The sequence below is a fragment of the Leucopleurus acutus genome, assembly GCF_964270905.1.
Source record: "Leucopleurus acutus genome assembly, contig: HAP1_SCAFFOLD_629, whole genome shotgun sequence".
Classification (NCBI taxonomy): Eukaryota; Metazoa; Chordata; class Mammalia; order Artiodactyla; family Delphinidae; genus Leucopleurus; species Leucopleurus acutus.
Window position 1 is genome coordinate 26,666 of NW_028138762.1, and position 18,167 is coordinate 44,832.

An 18,167-nucleotide genomic window follows, 5' to 3' on the forward strand; every position below is an offset into this window, starting at 1 on the left:
GGGTCGATGGGGACGGCCCAGAGCCCAGAGCTAAACACACCGTCCTCGCTTGCGTGTCTGGAAGGAGAACAGTGTCTCCTAGGCTGATGATAACAAATAAATCAATAGATAAATAAATGAATGGGTGATGTGATCGATTGCTCACTGAGTGCCCAGTATATTCTGACCTTCTTTGCATGTATTCAGTTCTTTAATCCCGAGAGCCAGACACTGTTATTTTCCCTTTAGAGCAGAGCAGACGGAGCCACAGAGAGGTTATGTCCCATGGCTGTACGTGGCACAGACGGGACTGGCCCTCCTGCAGGCTGACTGCAGCCCCGCGCCCAACCGGACACCGTGTCATCCCACGAAGGGTGAGAACACTGAACACCTGGCACAGAGGCAGCAGTGGGAGAGCCCTGAGCCGGCAGCCAGAACCCTCCGCACAGCTCTGTGACCTCTCTGGGCTTCGGCCTCCCACCTCTGCAGCCAGGAGCACAGCTGGACTGTCTCCGAAGACCCTGCAGCCCTGAAAAAGGAGAGGCCGGATTCAGCCTCCAGTGATGTCATAACCGGCACCGTGTGGCCGGGAGGTGAGACAGCTGCAGTGTAGGTTTAGTCCTCTGAGTATAGGCTGTGTGCCCTTGGGTAGGTTGCTTAACCTCTCTGGAATTGGCACCATCACTCCAGACCATGCAGGTTCACCGAGTCTGTCCAAACGCTGTGGCGGTGACTCGTTCCACGGGGCTTGTTGGAGGACATCCCCACGCCCTCTGGCACTGGATAAGCAAGGTTCCTATCCATCTCTGCCCTCGCCATGAGCTTGCTTGCAAACCAGGGAGCCTTTCTCCAGGAGCTTGTCGGGAGCTCAAGGATTCTCTGTGCACAGATGTCAGTGTGGAGAGAGCGATCGTACGGGACACCGTGGGGGAAGCCCGAGCTGGGAGCCAGGCCACTATCTCGCTTATTCCCCCTCATTGAAATTATTCTTTTGTATCGAAAGGAGGAAATGAAATCTCAGAGAGTATCAGTGACTTGCCAGGTCAGGAAGTGGCACGGTGGCTGTGAACCTGAGTGCCTGACGCCGACGCCCACGCACGCAGCACGGGCCGGCTCCCGAAATGCCCTGTGCACTCGGGGCACCTGTGGCCCATCTTGGTCCTGACTTCTGAGCCACGTGTCTCCTCTTTCTCTCGGAGTGCCCATCAAATAGGAGTTCCCGGCCCAGACCGCCAGGGGGCCCAACAGCTGAAATACACTCCCTGTTCCCTCAGCACACACTTGTTGCTAATAAACCCCACCAGGCCCCCCCCCCCCCCCCCCGCCACGCACTGCAGCACCACCATCACTCTGCAGAGGAACACGTGAAGTCCTTCTTCTGAAACCAGGTCTCAGGGAAACAGCCGGGAAATTCCCACCAAATCCAAATCACTTTCTTTCGGGGTGTCAGGTAGCCACGGGCTGGTTTTTGAGGGAAGGGAAGATGTCAGCCTGACCTAGGGAGGTACTTGCGAAGATTCAGAGCCAAGCCCCCGCAGGGAGCTGTCACGGGTGGCGAGTGTCCTGTCCGTAGCCCTGGGCAAGCCAAGACTGATGTTCCCTGTGGGGAGGCAGGGGGCAGAGCTGCTCCAGGCGTGTGTGGTCCACACAGTGGGGCATCTGTGAAGTGTTCCCAGGACTCGGGCACACTTTCAACGTACGTGCAGCATATGAGAGCGTCCAGTTTTCAGAATTGCTCCTCCACGTGTGAAGGTGGTTTTACGTGTTGAAGGGAAAACTGGGTGTCACATATCGTGTCCTTTGACGTGTTTTCTTAGCGATCCGTTTTACTGACCAGGGTGAAAACTGTGGCAGAAAATACAAAGAGGTCTTTCCAGGGTGTTTTAGACGCAAGCCCCGTGCAGAAGTCACACGAGAGGGGTGTGGGATTCCATCCCCTCTGGGTACTTTTCTAGGCTCTCATCACCGAGCGCTGAGTTTGGCAGGGGCCCCCAGAGAAGGAAAATGAGAAATGGGCAACTTTCTCTGCAATCCATACTCCTAAGGGGAATAGAGGGAGTGTGTCCTCTGCGTGTCCAATGCCCTATGTCATCTGGCGAGGGTATCCTTTGGAGCTGAGAAACGGAAGCTCAAATGAACCTAAGCGGCTAAGACGCTCAGTGTGTGTGTTTTGGGGGTGTGGGGTGTGTGGGGGGGTACTCTTTGGTCCAGAGCCGAGGTCTCTGCACGTCCAGTCCAGTTCCCCACGCCAGCCCCGATGGGCACGGAGTCTCTTTGTCCAAGACAGACCAAGGAAGACAGAGCCAGAATAAAGTCAACAGCTTTTATTACAACTCACAGATTTCATAGAAAAAGGAATGTAGCGTCAGGTCCGGTTGTATGAAAAACGGTAAAATGCAGGTTTGTCCTGGTTGCTCTGTGGACACCCGGGGCAGGCTCTCCGCGACATCAGGCACAGCAGCTGCACTTGTCCGAGGCCCCTTTGCAGACGCAGCCCTGGGCACACTTGGCGCAGCCCACGGGGCAGCAGGAGCAGCAGCCTGGGGAGGCAAGGGCAGCGTGCAGTCGGACCACGCGTTGTCCGGAACCACCCTTCCCAGCAGCAGGCCTGGCCCCAGCCGCCCTCGGGCCCAGACCCTGAGTTTACGATGGTGTCCTCTGTCCTGAGGTCATTGCTCTCAGACACTAGGTTCAGGTTGCCCGGCCCATCTGTGCCCAGGACAGGGCACAGCGCCTTGGAGAGACAGTGAGCAGGGCCTCTGGGGACAAGAGAAAGCCAGCCCCCAGCACCACCAGTGATGTGAGCCAAGTCCTCAGGATCAAAGTGGAGGCAAAGCCCGCACAGAGCAGCTCCCGCTCGGGATAGGGGAGCTCTGGGCTGCTTCGACAGGAAGGGGCTGCACCGGGTCCGAGAAGCCACGCACGGCCGCTGGTTCCGGTCCCTAAAGTGCTTCAGTCCCTGAGAGGATTCGGAAGCGTGACTCAGGAGGCAGGAGGACTAGTTCTAGTGACAGGTCTGAGGTTGTTTGTCGGTGACCCGTCTGGGCCTCAGTCTCCCTGTTCTCTAGTGCGCGCCTGGGTCTCGGTCGTGCCGAAGGTGATTCCAGCTCTGACTGTGAATCCCTTCCTGGCGAGGGGGGTGCCGGGAAGTCTGGTCACTGTCCTGCTCCTGCCTGCCTGCTGAGCTCTGGGCTCCCTCCTCGCACTCAGCCCAGACCCCGCCTTCCCAGAGAAGGCCCCGCACACTCACTCTTCTTGCAGGAGGCGCATCTGCAGGCTTTGCAGGTGCAGGAGCCAGCGCAGCCGCAGGAGCCGCCTGCCGGGAAGGGAAAGGAGGCCAGCAGTGAGCAGGGACGGGGATGCAGGAGCCACAGCAGACGGTCAGCAATGCCTCCCTGAGCCCTCCTCCTCTGTCAGGACCCAGCCCTGGGAGCTCGTGTCCACTCGGGCGGATAGAGAAGCCCCAGCTCCTCTCTTCTGGTCCAAGGAGAGTAGGTCCCCTCCTGATGGGACTCCACAGGGAAGGTCCCGGGCTCCAGACGCAGCCCAGGCCGACTGGGGCCGGGGGCCGGGGCCCATGGCCTGAACCCCAAAGAGGCAGCGTCCCCTCCGCCCCTCAAATCGTGGCAGGTCCGAGGCCTCCTCCAAACGCTGGCTCCCGGTCTAGCAATCCCCTGACCTGCCGGGTGACCTCAAGAAGGACAGCCTGGAGCCTCCGTGCCCTCAGTGTCAACGGAGAGGCAAAGGGAGACGGACGTGCCCTCAGGAGCCTGGCTACCGAGAAAGCCCTGGACCCGTGACAGGAGTCCTCCTGAGCTCAAAACTCAAAGCCCTCCCTTCTCGTCCTGTGCCCGGGAAGGGGGCATCCTAAGGCTCAAAGGCAGGGCTCCCTTACCAGTGGGGCAGGAGCACTTGGGGTCCATCTGGAGGAGGAGTGAGGCCCGAGGTCCAAAGCAAGGGGCGAAGCCGCTTCACGGGTCCGGTGGGGGCCGTGTGGGAGCGAGGAGCCCGGGGGCTGAGTTATAGGCCGAGGAGGCGGCCCGGGCGCAGAGGCCCCGCCCCCGCCTTGCACCCGCCCCGCGGCTCCGCGCCCGCGCCGCCCGCGCCGCCCGTGCCGCCCGCAGCGCCCTGGGCCGGGCTGTGAGCAACAGGCGGGGCCGAGCGCACGATTCCACGTCGGTGCCGGCTGGAGCGGAGGAACCGGGTGCCGTGCGGTAAGCCGTGTCCCAGCCCCCCGGCCGCCCCTTCCCAATGTGCCCGACGGGAGCAGCCGCCGTGTTGGCGGGTTGTGCAGGAATCCGGCTCCCGCGTCCTCCGGTCTTCCCCGCCCCAGGCCCCGCGCCGCCGGCCTCCGGGTCGCCGTTTCCTGCAGCCCGAGAACAGCCCCCGCCTCCCGCTCGTGTCCCTGGCTTGGCTGGAGCCGGGGAGCGGTGTCAGAGAGCGCAGGCGGATGTGACCCTCACCACCGTTTGGCCGACCCCATGTGTCCCCGGGCGTTGCCAGCCCCGGTCCCCACCACGGTCCTTTGGAAGCGTTTTTCCGGTACCGCCTCCTGTAACCGCAGCGCGGTGAACGTGGCCTTCAGCCGCGAGGCGTCTCTTGTGTTTTCCTTTCCTGGAGGGATCCTGGCTCATTTGTCCGGGGGCTTCTTTGCCTGAACTTTCCAGGGGCGCTCCTCACTGTAGCCGGTCCACCCCCACGCCAGGGTGGAGGTTCCCTAATCATGGGATGCTTCCCCAGGGACGGCATCATTGTAGGTGATAGGCACACCTGGCGGTAAATAACAAAGCGAGACAAGTGGATAGAGTTCCCTTTGAGTAGTCCTGACAGTTACTCACCGTGGAGTCCATGCCAAGCCTTGTTAGTCACTTCTGCTCTTTGAGTTGTCACACCAACCGGGAAGGGAGACAGCAGTCCGGAGCCCGGTTCCCAAAGTCCGAAGTCCCTACAGTACCGGGAGGCTACTGAGGCAGGCACACAGGGCTGGGGAGTGGTGCCCTGCTTCTGTGTTTTTGTCGCTTCGCAGCTGAAAGAGGGAGTCAGTGAGCAAGGTCCCCTTTGGCCCAGAGCCGTGTCCTCGGCCCGTCTCTGCCATGTCCAGCTCCATCCTGGGGGCGACCAAGGTGACACCGGAGGAATGTATTTATGATTTCGTGGCTACCTTCTGACTCTCTCCTTCAGTAGCGTTCGAGAGGTTTCTTCTGGTATAACGTATTTCAGAAAATCACTGAAAAGAAAATGGTAAGGAAATCCTGATGCAGGTGACAGCAGAAGTGGCAGGACCCTTCTGTGTCTGTGAGGAGGACACCGACTGTGCTCCTCACGGCCTTCTATCTGTAGTGTCGACGGCTCTTTGCGTGAAGGCAGGATAACCCTCTCGGGGGTACTGGTCCCACGCTCACAGGGTCGATGGGGACGGCCCAGAGCCCAGAGCTAAACACACCGTCCTCGCTTGCGTGTCTGGAAGGAGAACAGTGTCTCCTAGGCTGATGATAACAAATAAATCAATAGATAAATAAATGAATGGGTGATGTGATCGATTGCTCACTGAGTGCCCAGTATATTCTGACCTTCTTTGCATGTATTCAGTTCTTTAATCCCGAGAGCCAGACACTGTTATTTTCCCTTTAGAGCAGAGCAGACGGAGCCACAGAGAGGTTATGTCCCATGGCTGTAAGTGGCACAGATGGGACGGGCCCTCCTGCAGGCTGACTGCAGCCCCGCGCCCAACCGGACACCATGTCATCCCACGAAGGGTGAGAACACTGAACACCTGGCACAGAGGCAGCAGTGGGAGAGCCCTGAGCCGGCAGCCAGAACCCTCCGCACAGCTCTGTGACCTCTCTGGGCTTCGGCCTCCCACCTCTGCAGCCAGGAGCACAGCTGGACTGTCTCCGAAGACCCTGCAGCCCTGAAAAAGGAGAGGCCGGATTCAGCCTCCAGTGATGTCATAACCGGCACCGTGTGGCCGGGAGGTGAGACAGCTGCAGTGTAGGTTTAGTCCTCTGAGTATAGGCTGTGTGCCCTTGGGTAGGTTGCTTAACCTCTCTGGAATTGGCACCATCACTCCAGACCATGCAGGTTCACCGAGTCTGTCCAAACGCTGTGGCGGTGACTCGTTCCACGGGGCTTGTTGGAGGACATCCCCACGCCCTCTGGCACTGGATAAGCAAGGTTCCTATCCATCTCTGCCCTCGCCATGAGCTTGCTTGCAAACCAGGGAGCCTTTCTCCAGGAGCTTGTCGGGAGCTCAAGGATTCTCTGTGCACAGATGTCAGTGTGGAGAGAGCGATCGTACGGGACACCGTGGGGGAAGCCCGAGCTGGGAGCCAGGCCACTATCTCGCTTATTCCCCCTCATTGAAATTATTCTTTTGTATCGAAAGGAGGAAATGAAATCTCAGAGAGTATCAGTGACTTGCCAGGTCAGGAAGTGGCACGGTGGCTGTGAACCTGAGTGCCTGACGCCGACGCCCACGCACGCAGCACGGGCCGGCTCCCGAAATGCCCTGTGCACTCGGGGCACCTGTGGCCCATCTTGGTCCTGACTTCTGAGCCACGTGTCTCCTCTTTCTCTCGGAGTGCCCATCCAATAGGAGTTCCCTCCCCAGACCGCCAGGGGGCCCAACAGCTGAAATACACTCCCTGTTCCCTCAGCACACACTTGTTGCTAATAAACCCCACCAGGCCCCCCCCCCCCCCCCCCGCCACGCACTGCAGCACCACCATCACTCTGCAGAGGAACACGTGAAGTCCTTCTTCTGAAACCAGGTCTCAGGGAAACAGCCGGGAAATTCCCACCAAATCCAAATCACTTTCTTTCGGGGTGTCAGGTAGCCACGGGCTGGTTTTTGAGGGAAGGGAAGATGTCAGCCTGACCTAGGGAGGTACTTGCGAAGATTCAGAGCCAAGCCCCCGCAGGGAGCTGTCACGGGTGGCGAGTGTCCTGTCCGTAGCCCTGGGCAAGCCAAGACTGATGTTCCCTGTGGGGAGGCAGGGGGCAGAGCTGCTCCAGGCGTGTGTGGTCCACACAGTGGGGCATCTGTGAAGTGTTCCCAGGACTCGGGCACACTTTCAACGTACGTGCAGCATATGAGAGCGTCCAGTTTTCAGAATTGCTCCTCCACGTGTGAAGGTGGTTTTACGTGTTGAAGGGAAAACTGGGTGTCACATATCGTGTCCTTTGACGTGTTTTCTTAGCGATCCGTTTTACTGACCAGGGTGAAAACTGTGGCAGAAAATACAAAGAGGTCTTTCCAGGGTGTTTTAGACGCAAGCCCCGTGCAGAAGTCACACGAGAGGGGTGTGGGATTCCATCCCCTCTGGGTACTTTTCTAGGCTCTCATCACCGAGCGCTGAGTTTGGCAGGGGCCCCCAGAGAAGGAAAATGAGAAATGGGCAACTTTCTCTGCAATCCATACTCCTAAGGGGAATAGAGGGAGTGTGTCCTCTGCGTGTCCAATGCCCTATGTCATCTGGCGAGGGTATCCTTTGGAGCTGAGAAACGGAAGCTCAAATGAACCTAAGCGGCTAAGACGCTCAGTGTGTGTGTTTTGGGGGTGTGGGGTGTGTGGGGGGGTACTCTTTGGTCCAGAGCCGAGGTCTCTGCACGTCCAGTCCAGTTCCCCACGCCAGCCCCGATGGGCACGGAGTCTCTTTGTCCAAGACAGACCAAGGAAGACAGAGCCAGAATAAAGTCAACAGCTTTTATTACAACTCACAGATTTCATAGAAAAAGGAATGTAGCGTCAGGTCCGGTTGTATGAAAAACGGTAAAATGCAGGTTTGTCCTGGTTGCTCTGTGGACACCCGGGGCAGGCTCTCCGCGACATCAGGCACAGCAGCTGCACTTGTCCGAGGCCCCTTTGCAGACGCAGCCCTGGGCACACTTGGCGCAGCCCACGGGGCAGCAGGAGCAGCAGCCTGGGGAGGCAAGGGCAGCGTGCAGTCGGACCACGCGTTGTCCGGAACCACCCTTCCCAGCAGCAGGCCTGGCCCCAGCCGCCCTCGGGCCCAGACCCTGAGTTTACGATGGTGTCCTCTGTCCTGAGGTCATTGCTCTCAGACACTAGGTTCAGGTTGCCCGGCCCATCTGTGCCCAGGACAGGGCACAGCGCCTTGGAGAGACAGTGAGCAGGGCCTCTGGGGACAAGAGAAAGCCAGCCCCCAGCACCACCAGTGATGTGAGCCAAGTCCTCAGGATCAAAGTGGAGGCAAAGCCCGCACAGAGCAGCTCCCGCTCGGGATAGGGGAGCTCTGGGCTGCTTCGACAGGAAGGGGCTGCACCGGGTCCGAGAAGCCACGCACGGCCGCTGGTTCCGGTCCCTAAAGTGCTTCAGTCCCTGAGAGGATTCGGAAGCGTGACTCAGGAGGCAGGAGGACTAGTTCTAGTGACAGGTCTGAGGTTGTTTGTCGGTGACCCGTCTGGGCCTCAGTCTCCCTGTTCTCTAGTGCGCGCCTGGGTCTCGGTCGTGCCGAAGGTGATTCCAGCTCTGACTGTGAATCCCTTCCTGGCGAGGGGGGTGCCGGGAAGTCTGGTCACTGTCCTGCTCCTGCCTGCCTGCTGAGCTCTGGGCTCCCTCCTCGCACTCAGCCCAGACCCCGCCTTCCCAGAGAAGGCCCCGCACACTCACTCTTCTTGCAGGAGGCGCATCTGCAGGCTTTGCAGGTGCAGGAGCCAGCGCAGCCGCAGGAGCCGCCTGCCGGGAAGGGAAAGGAGGCCAGCAGTGAGCAGGGACGGGGATGCAGGAGCCACAGCAGACGGTCAGCAATGCCTCCCTGAGCCCTCCTCCTCTGTCAGGACCCAGCCCTGGGAGCTCGTGTCCACTCGGGCGGATAGAGAAGCCCCAGCTCCTCTCTTCTGGTCCAAGGAGAGTAGGTCCCCTCCTGATGGGACTCCACAGGGAAGGTCCCGGGCTCCAGACGCAGCCCAGGCCGACTGGGGCCGGGGGCCGGGGCCCATGGCCTGAACCCCAAAGAGGCAGCGTCCCCTCTGCCCATCAAATCGTGGCAGGTCCGAGGCCTCCTCCAAACGCTGGCTCCCGGTCTAGCAATCCCCTGACCTGCCGGGTGACCTCAAGAAGGACAGCCTGGAGCCTCCGTGCCCTCAGTGTCAACGGAGAGGCAAAGGGAGACGGACGTGCCCTCAGGAGCCTGGCTACCGAGAAAGCCCTGGACCCGTGACAGGAGTCCTCCTGAGCTCAAAACTCAAAGCCCTCCCTTCTCGTCCTGTGCCCGGGAAGGGGGCATCCTAAGGCTCAAAGGCAGGGCTCCCTTACCAGTGGGGCAGGAGCACTTGGGGTCCATCTGGAGGAGGAGTGAGGCCCGAGGTCCAAAGCAAGGGGCGAAGCCGCTTCACGGGTCCGGTGGGGGCCGTGTGGGAGCGAGGAGCCCGGGGGCTGAGTTATAGGCCGAGGAGGCGGCCCGGGCGCAGAGGCCCCGCCCCCGCCTTGCACCCGCCCCGCGGCTCCGCGCCCGCGCCGCCCGCGCCGCCCGCGCCGCCCGTGCCGCCCGCAGCGCCCTGGGCCGGGCTGTGAGCAACAGGCGGGGCCGAGCGCACGATTCCACGTCGGTGCCGGCTGGAGCGGAGGAACCGGGTGCCGTGCGGTAAGCCGTGTCCCAGCCCCCCGGCCGCCCCTTCCCAATGTGCCCGACGGGAGCAGCCGCCGTGTTGGCGGGTTGTGCAGGAATCCGGCTCCCGCGTCCTCCGGTCTTCCCCGCCCCAGGCCCCGCGCCGCCGGCCTCCGGGTCGCCGTTTCCTGCAGCCCGAGAACAGCCCCCGCCTCCCGCTCGTGTCCCTGGCTTGGCTGGAGCCGGGGAGCGGTGTCAGAGAGCGCAGGCGGATGTGACCCTCACCACCGTTTGGCCGACCCCATGTGTCCCCGGGCGTTGCCAGCCCCGGTCCCCACCACGGTCCTTTGGAAGCGTTTTTCCGGTACCGCCTCCTGTAACCGCAGCGCGGTGAACGTGGCCTTCAGCCGCGAGGCGTCTCTTGTGTTTTCCTTTCCTGGAGGGATCCTGGCTCATTTGTCCGGGGGCTTCTTTGCCTGAACTTTCCAGGGGCGCTCCTCACTGTAGCCGGTCCACCCCCACGCCAGGGTGGAGGTTCCCTAATCATGGGATGCTTCCCCAGGGACGGCATCATTGTAGGTGATAGGCACACCTGGCGGTAAATAACAAAGCGAGACAAGTGGATAGAGTTCCCTTTGAGTAGTCCTGACAGTTACTCACCGTGGAGTCCATGCCAAGCCTTGTTAGTCACTTCTGCTCTTTGAGTTGTCACACCAACCGGGAAGGGAGACAGCAGTCCGGAGCCCGGTTCCCAAAGTCCGAAGTCCCTACAGTACCGGGAGGCTACTGAGGCAGGCACACAGGGCTGGGGAGTGGTGCCCTGCTTCTGTGTTTTTGTCGCTTCGCAGCTGAAAGAGGGAGTCAGTGAGCAAGGTCCCCTTTGGCCCAGAGCCGTGTCCTCGGCCCGTCTCTGCCATGTCCAGCTCCATCCTGGGGGCGACCAAGGTGACACCGGAGGAATGTATTTATGATTTCGTGGCTACCTTCTGACTCTCTCCTTCAGTAGCGTTCGAGAGGTTTCTTCTGGTATAACGTATTTCAGAAAATCACTGAAAAGAAAATGGTAAGGAAATCCTGATGCAGGTGACAGCAGAAGTGGCAGGACCCTTCTGTGTCTGTGAGGAGGACACCGACTGTGCTCCTCACGGCCTTCTATCTGTAGTGTCGACGGCTCTTTGCGTGAAGGCAGGATAACCCTCTCGGGGGTACTGGTCCCACGCTCACAGGGTCGATGGGGACGGCCCAGAGCCCAGAGCTAAACACACCGTCCTCGCTTGCGTGTCTGGAAGGAGAACAGTGTCTCCTAGGCTGATGATAACAAATAAATCAATAGATAAATAAATGAATGGGTGATGTGATCGATTGCTCACTGAGTGCCCAGTATATTCTGACCTTCTTTGCATGTATTCAGTTCTTTAATCCCGAGAGCCAGACACTGTTATTTTCCCTTTAGAGCAGAGCAGACGGAGCCACAGAGAGGTTATGTCCCATGGCTGTAAGTGGCACAGATGGGACGGGCCCTCCTGCAGGCTGACTGCAGCCCCGCGCCCAACCGGACACCGTGTCATCCCACGAAGGGTGAGAACACTGAACACCTGGCACAGAGGCAGCAGTGGGAGAGCCCTGAGCCGGCAGCCAGAACCCTCCGCACAGCTCTGTGACCTCTCTGGGCTTCGGCCTCCCACCTCTGCAGCCAGGAGCACAGCTGGACTGTCTCCGAAGACCCTGCAGCCCTGAAAAAGGAGAGGCCGGATTCAGCCTCCAGTGATGTCATAACCGGCACCGTGTGGCCGGGAGGTGAGACAGCTGCAGTGTAGGTTTAGTCCTCTGAGTATAGGCTGTGTGCCCTTGGGTAGGTTGCTTAACCTCTCTGGAATTGGCACCATCACTCCAGACCATGCAGGTTCACCGAGTCTGTCCAAACGCTGTGGCGGTGACTCGTTCCACGGGGCTTGTTGGAGGACATCCCCACGCCCTCTGGCACTGGATAAGCAAGGTTCCTATCCATCTCTGCCCTCGCCATGAGCTTGCTTGCAAACCAGGGAGCCTTTCTCCAGGAGCTTGTCGGGAGCTCAAGGATTCTCTGTGCACAGATGTCAGTGTGGAGAGAGCGATCGTACGGGACACCGTGGGGGAAGCCCGAGCTGGGAGCCAGGCCACTATCTCGCTTATTCCCCCTCATTGAAATTATTCTTTTGTATCGAAAGGAGGAAATGAAATCTCAGAGAGTATCAGTGACTTGCCAGGTCAGGAAGTGGCACGGTGGCTGTGAACCTGAGTGCCTGACGCCGACGCCCACGCACGCAGCACGGGCCGGCTCCCGAAATGCCCTGTGCACTCGGGGCACCTGTGGCCCATCTTGGTCCTGACTTCTGAGCCACGTGTCTCCTCTTTCTCTCGGAGTGCCCATCCAATAGGAGTTCCCTCCCCAGACCGCCAGGGGGCCCAACAGCTGAAATACACTCCCTGTTCCCTCAGCACACACTTGTTGCTAATAAACCCCACCAGGCCCCCCCCCCCCCCCGCCACGCACTGCAGCACCACCATCACTCTGCAGAGGAACACGTGAAGTCCTTCTTCTGAAACCAGGTCTCAGGGAAACAGCCGGGAAATTCCCACCAAATCCAAATCACTTTCTTTCGGGGTGTCAGGTAGCCACGGGCTGGTTTTTGAGGGAAGGGAAGATGTCAGCCTGACCTAGGGAGGTACTTGCGAAGATTCAGAGCCAAGCCCCCGCAGGGAGCTGTCACGGGTGGCGAGTGTCCTGTCCGTAGCCCTGGGCAAGCCAAGACTGATGTTCCCTGTGGGGAGGCAGGGGGCAGAGCTGCTCCAGGCGTGTGTGGTCCACACAGTGGGGCATCTGTGAAGTGTTCCCAGGACTCGGGCACACTTTCAACGTACGTGCAGCATATGAGAGCGTCCAGTTTTCAGAATTGCTCCTCCACTTGTGAAGGTGGTTTTACGTGTTGAAGGGAAAACTGGGTGTCACATATCGTGTCCTTTGACGTGTTTTCTTAGCGATCCGTTTTACTGACCAGGGTGAAAACTGTGGCAGAAAATACAAAGAGGTCTTTCCAGGGTGTTTTAGACGCAAGCCCCGTGCAGAAGTCACACGAGAGGGGTGTGGGATTCCATCCCCTCTGGGTACTTTTCTAGGCTCTCATCACCGAGCGCTGAGTTTGGCAGGGGCCCCCAGAGAAGGAAAATGAGAAATGGGCAACTTTCTCTGCAATCCATACTCCTAAGGGGAATAGAGGGAGTGTGTCCTCTGCGTGTCCAATGCCCTATGTCATCTGGCGAGGGTATCCTTTGGAGCTGAGAAACGGAAGCTCAAATGAACCTAAGCGGCTAAGACGCTCAGTGTGTGTGTTTTGGGGGTGTGGGGTGTGTGGGGGGGTACTCTTTGGTCCAGAGCCGAGGTCTCTGCACGTCCAGTCCAGTTCCCCACGCCAGCCCCGATGGGCACGGAGTCTCTTTGTCCAAGACAGACCAAGGAAGACAGAGCCAGAATAAAGTCAACAGCTTTTATTACAACTCACAGATTTCATAGAAAAAGGAATGTAGCGTCAGGTCCGGTTGTATGAAAAACGGTAAAATGCAGGTTTGTCCTGGTTGCTCTGTGGACACCCGGGGCAGGCTCTCCGCGACATCAGGCACAGCAGCTGCACTTGTCCGAGGCCCCTTTGCAGACGCAGCCCTGGGCACACTTGGCGCAGCCCACGGGGCAGCAGGAGCAGCAGCCTGGGGAGGCAAGGGCAGCGTGCAGTCGGACCACGCGTTGTCCGGAACCACCCTTCCCAGCAGCAGGCCTGGCCCCAGCCGCCCTCGGGCCCAGACCCTGAGTTTACGATGGTGTCCTCTGTCCTGAGGTCATTGCTCTCAGACACTAGGTTCAGGTTGCCCGGCCCATCTGTGCCCAGGACAGGGCACAGCGCCTTGGAGAGACAGTGAGCAGGGCCTCTGGGGACAAGAGAAAGCCAGCCCCCAGCACCACCAGTGATGTGAGCCAAGTCCTCAGGATCAAAGTGGAGGCAAAGCCCGCACAGAGCAGCTCCCGCTCGGGATAGGGGAGCTCTGGGCTGCTTCGACAGGAAGGGGCTGCACCGGGTCCGAGAAGCCACGCACGGCCGCTGGTTCCGGTCCCTAAAGTGCTTCAGTCCCTGAGAGGATTCGGAAGCGTGACTCAGGAGGCAGGAGGACTAGTTCTAGTGACAGGTCTGAGGTTGTTTGTCGGTGACCCGTCTGGGCCTCAGTCTCCCTGTTCTCTAGTGCGCGCCTGGGTCTCGGTCGTGCCGAAGGTGATTCCAGCTCTGACTGTGAATCCCTTCCTGGCGAGGGGGGTGCCGGGAAGTCTGGTCACTGTCCTGCTCCTGCCTGCCTGCTGAGCTCTGGGCTCCCTCCTCGCACTCAGCCCAGACCCCGCCTTCCCAGAGAAGGCCCCGCACACTCACTCTTCTTGCAGGAGGCGCATCTGCAGGCTTTGCAGGTGCAGGAGCCAGCGCAGCCGCAGGAGCCGCCTGCCGGGAAGGGAAAGGAGGCCAGCAGTGAGCAGGGACGGGGATGCAGGAGCCACAGCAGACGGTCAGCAATGCCTCCCTGAGCCCTCCTCCTCTGTCAGGACCCAGCCCTGGGAGCTCGTGTCCACTCGGGCGGATAGAGAAGCCCCAGCTCCTCTCTTCTGGTCCAAGGAGAGTAGGTCCCCTCCTGATGGGACTCCACAGGGAAGGTCCCGGGCTCCAGACGCAGCCCAGGCCGACTGGGGCCGGGGGCCGGGGCCCATGGCCTGAACCCCAAAGAGGCAGCGTCCCCTCCGCCCCTCAAATCGTGGCAGGTCCGAGGCCTCCTCCAAACGCTGGCTCCCGGTCTAGCAATCCCCTGACCTGCCGGGTGACCTCAAGAAGGACAGCCTGGAGCCTCCGTGCCCTCAGTGTCAACGGAGAGGCAAAGGGAGACGGACGTGCCCTCAGGAGCCTGGCTACCGAGAAAGCCCTGGACCCGTGACAGGAGTCCTCCTGAGCTCAAAACTCAAAGCCCTCCCTTCTCGTCCTGTGCCCGGGAAGGGGGCATCCTAAGGCTCAAAGGCAGGGCTCCCTTACCAGTGGGGCAGGAGCACTTGGGGTCCATCTGGAGGAGGAGTGAGGCCCGAGGTCCAAAGCAAGGGGCGAAGCCGCTTCACGGGTCCGGTGGGGGCCGTGTGGGAGCGAGGAGCCCGGGGGCTGAGTTATAGGCCGAGGAGGCGGCCCGGGCGCAGAGGCCCCGCCCCCGCCTTGCACCCGCCCCGCGGCTCCGCGCCCGCGCCGCCCGCGCCGCCCGTGCCGCCCGCAGCGCCCTGGGCCGGGCTGTGAGCAACAGGCGGGGCCGAGCGCACGATTCCACGTCGGTGCCGGCTGGAGCGGAGGAACCGGGTGCCGTGCGGTAAGCCGTGTCCCAGCCCCCCGGCCGCCCCTTCCCAATGTGCCCGACGGGAGCAGCCGCCGTGTTGGCGGGTTGTGCAGGAATCCGGCTCCCGCGTCCTCCGGTCTTCCCCGCCCCAGGCCCCGCGCCGCCGGCCTCCGGGTCGCCGTTTCCTGCAGCCCGAGAACAGCCCCCGCCTCCCGCTCGTGTCCCTGGCTTGGCTGGAGCCGGGGAGCGGTGTCAGAGAGCGCAGGCGGATGTGACCCTCACCACCGTTTGGCCGACCCCATGTGTCCCCGGGCGTTGCCAGCCCCGGTCCCCACCACGGTCCTTTGGAAGCGTTTTTCCGGTACCGCCTCCTGTAACCGCAGCGCGGTGAACGTGGCCTTCAGCCGCGAGGCGTCTCTTGTGTTTTCCTTTCCTGGAGGGATCCTGGCTCATTTGTCCGGGGGCTTCTTTGCCTGAACTTTCCAGGGGCGCTCCTCACTGTAGCCGGTCCACCCCCACGCCAGGGTGGAGGTTCCCTAATCATGGGATGCTTCCCCAGGGACGGCATCATTGTAGGTGATAGGCACACCTGGCGGTAAATAACAAAGCGAGACAAGTGGATAGAGTTCCCTTTGAGTAGTCCTGACAGTTACTCACCGTGGAGTCCATGCCAAGCCTTGTTAGTCACTTCTGCTCTTTGAGTTGTCACACCAACCGGGAAGGGAGACAGCAGTCCGGAGCCCGGTTCCCAAAGTCCGAAGTCCCTACAGTACCGGGAGGCTACTGAGGCAGGCACACAGGGCTGGGGAGTGGTGCCCTGCTTCTGTGTTTTTGTCGCTTCGCAGCTGAAAGAGGGAGTCAGTGAGCAAGGTCCCCTTTGGCCCAGAGCCGTGTCCTCGGCCCGTCTCTGCCATGTCCAGCTCCATCCTGGGGGCGACCAAGGTGACACCGGAGGAATGTATTTATGATTTTGTGGCTACCTTCTGACTCTCTCCTTCAGTAGCGTTCGAGAGGTTTCTTCTGGTATAACGTATTTCAGAAAATCACTGAAAAGAAAATGGTAAGGAAATCCTGATGCAGGTGACAGCAGAAGTGGCAGGACCCTTCTGTGTCTGTGAGGAGGACACCGACTGTGCTCCTCACGGCCTTCTATCTGTAGTGTCGACGGCTCTTTGCGTGAAGGCAGGATAACCCTCTCGGGGGTACTGGTCCCACGCTCACAGGGTCGATGGGGACGGCCCAGAGCCCAGAGCTAAACACACCGTCCTCGCTTGCGTGTCTGGAAGGAGAACAGTGTCTCCTAGGCTGATGATAACAAATAAATCAATAGATAAATAAATGAATGGGTGATGTGATCGATTGCTCACTGAGTGCCCAGTATATTCTGACCTTCTTTGCATGTATTCAGTTCTTTAATCCCGAGAGCCAGACACTGTTATTTTCCCTTTAGAGCAGAGCAGACGGAGCCACAGAGAGGTTATGTCCCATGGCTGTACGTGGCACAGACGGGACTGGCCCTCCTGCAGGCTGACTGCAGCCCCGCGCCCAACCGGACACCGTGTCATCCCACGAAGGGTGAGAACACTGAACACCTGGCACAGAGGCAGCAGTGGGAGAGCCCTGAGCCGGCAGCCAGAACCCTCCGCACAGCTCTGTGACCTCTCTGGGCTTCGGCCTCCCACCTCTGCAGCCAGGAGCACAGCTGGACTGTCTCCGAAGACCCTGCAGCCCTGAAAAAGGAGAGGCCGGATTCAGCCTCCAGTGATGTCATAACCGGCACCGTGTGGCCGGGAGGTGAGACAGCTGCAGTGTAGGTTTAGTCCTCTGAGTATAGGCTGTGTGCCCTTGGGTAGGTTGCTTAACCTCTCTGGAATTGGCACCATCACTCCAGACCATGCAGGTTCACCGAGTCTGTCCAAACGCTGTGGCGGTGACTCGTTCCACGGGGCTTGTTGGAGGACATCCCCACGCCCTCTGGCACTGGATAAGCAAGGTTCCTATCCATCTCTGCCCTCGCCATGAGCTTGCTTGCAAACCAGGGAGCCTTTCTCCAGGAGCTTGTCGGGAGCTCAAGGATTCTCTGTGCACAGATGTCAGTGTGGAGAGAGCGATCGTACGGGACACCGTGGGGGAAGCCCGAGCTGGGAGCCAGGCCACTATCTCGCTTATTCCCCCTCATTGAAATTATTCTTTTGTATCGAAAGGAGGAAATGAAATCTCAGAGAGTATCAGTGACTTGCCAGGTCAGGAAGTGGCACGGTGGCTGTGAACCTGAGTGCCTGACGCCGACGCCCACGCACGCAGCACGGGCCGGCTCCCGAAATGCCCTGTGCACTCGGGGCACCTGTGGCCCATCTTGGTCCTGACTTCTGAGCCACGTGTCTCCTCTTTCTCTCGGAGTGCCCATCAAATAGGAGTTCCCGGCCCAGACCGCCAGGGGGCCCAACACCTGAAATATACTACCTGTTCCCTCAGCACACACTTGTTGCTAATAAACCCCACCAGGCCCCCCCCACCCCCCACGCACTGCAGCACCACCATCACTCTGCAGAGGAACACGTGAAGTCCTTCTGAAACCAGGTCTCAGGGAAACAGCTGGGAAATTCCCACCAAATCCAAATCACTTTCTTTCGGGGTGTCAGGTAGCCACGGGCTGGATTTTGAGGGAAGGGAAGATGTCAGCCTGACCTAGGGAGGTACTTGCGAAGATTCAGAGCCAAGCCCCCGCAGGGAGCTGTCACGGGTGGCGAGTGTCCTGTCCGTAGCCCTGGGCAAGCCAAGACTGATGTTCCCTGTGGGGAGGCAGGGGGCAGAGCTGCTCCAGGCGTGTGTGGTCCACACAGTGGGGCATCTGTGAAGTGTTCCCAGGACTCGGGCACACTTTCAACGTACGTGCAGCATATGAGAGCGTCCAGTTTTCAGAATTGCTCCTCCACGTGTGAAGGTGGTTTTACGTGTTGAAGGGAAAACTGGGTGTCACATATCGTGTCCTTTGACGTGTTTTCTTAGCGATCCGTTTTACTGACCAGGGTGAAAACTGTGGCAGAAAATACAAAGAGGTCTTTCCAGGGTGTTTTAGACGCAAGCCCCGTGCAGAAGTCACACGAGAGGGGTGTGGGATTCCATCCCCTCTGGGTACTTTTCTAGGCTCTCATCACCGAGCGCTGAGTTTGGCAGGGGCCCCCAGAGAAGGAAAATGAGAAATGGGCAACTTTCTCTGCAATCCATACTCCTAAG

The 18,167-nt window shown here is 59.9% G+C and overlaps 3 protein-coding genes across 3 annotated transcripts; all 3 read right to left on the minus strand.

The window, feature by feature from the left end:
• Window positions 1-2,277: 2,277 nt before the first annotated feature.
• LOC309979002 (metallothionein-1E-like) lies at window positions 2,278-3,985 on the minus strand. The gene is made up of 3 exons (XM_082865823.1): window positions 3,875-3,985; window positions 3,230-3,295; window positions 2,278-2,519 (listed from the first exon to the last, which is right to left on the minus strand). Exons 1-3 carry the CDS (start codon window positions 3,900-3,902, stop codon window positions 2,428-2,430), a joined length of 186 nt encoding a protein of 61 aa, XP_082721949.1. The 5' UTR covers window positions 3,903-3,985; the 3' UTR covers window positions 2,278-2,427.
• Window positions 3,986-7,659: 3,674 nt separating this feature from the next.
• LOC309978996 (metallothionein-1E-like) lies at window positions 7,660-9,367 on the minus strand. Its single transcript, XM_082865818.1, has 3 exons — window positions 9,257-9,367; window positions 8,612-8,677; window positions 7,660-7,901 (listed from the first exon to the last, which is right to left on the minus strand). The coding sequence occupies exons 1-3, from the start codon at window positions 9,282-9,284 to the stop codon at window positions 7,810-7,812; spliced, it is 186 nt and encodes a 61-aa protein (XP_082721944.1). The 5' UTR covers window positions 9,285-9,367; the 3' UTR covers window positions 7,660-7,809.
• Window positions 9,368-13,047: 3,680 nt separating this feature from the next.
• On the minus strand, window positions 13,048-14,755 carry LOC309978992 (metallothionein-1E-like). Its single transcript, XM_082865814.1, has 3 exons — window positions 14,645-14,755; window positions 14,000-14,065; window positions 13,048-13,289 (listed from the first exon to the last, which is right to left on the minus strand). Exons 1-3 carry the CDS (start codon window positions 14,670-14,672, stop codon window positions 13,198-13,200), a joined length of 186 nt encoding a protein of 61 aa, XP_082721940.1. The 5' UTR covers window positions 14,673-14,755; the 3' UTR covers window positions 13,048-13,197.
• Between the last annotated feature and the right edge of the window lie 3,412 nt (window positions 14,756-18,167).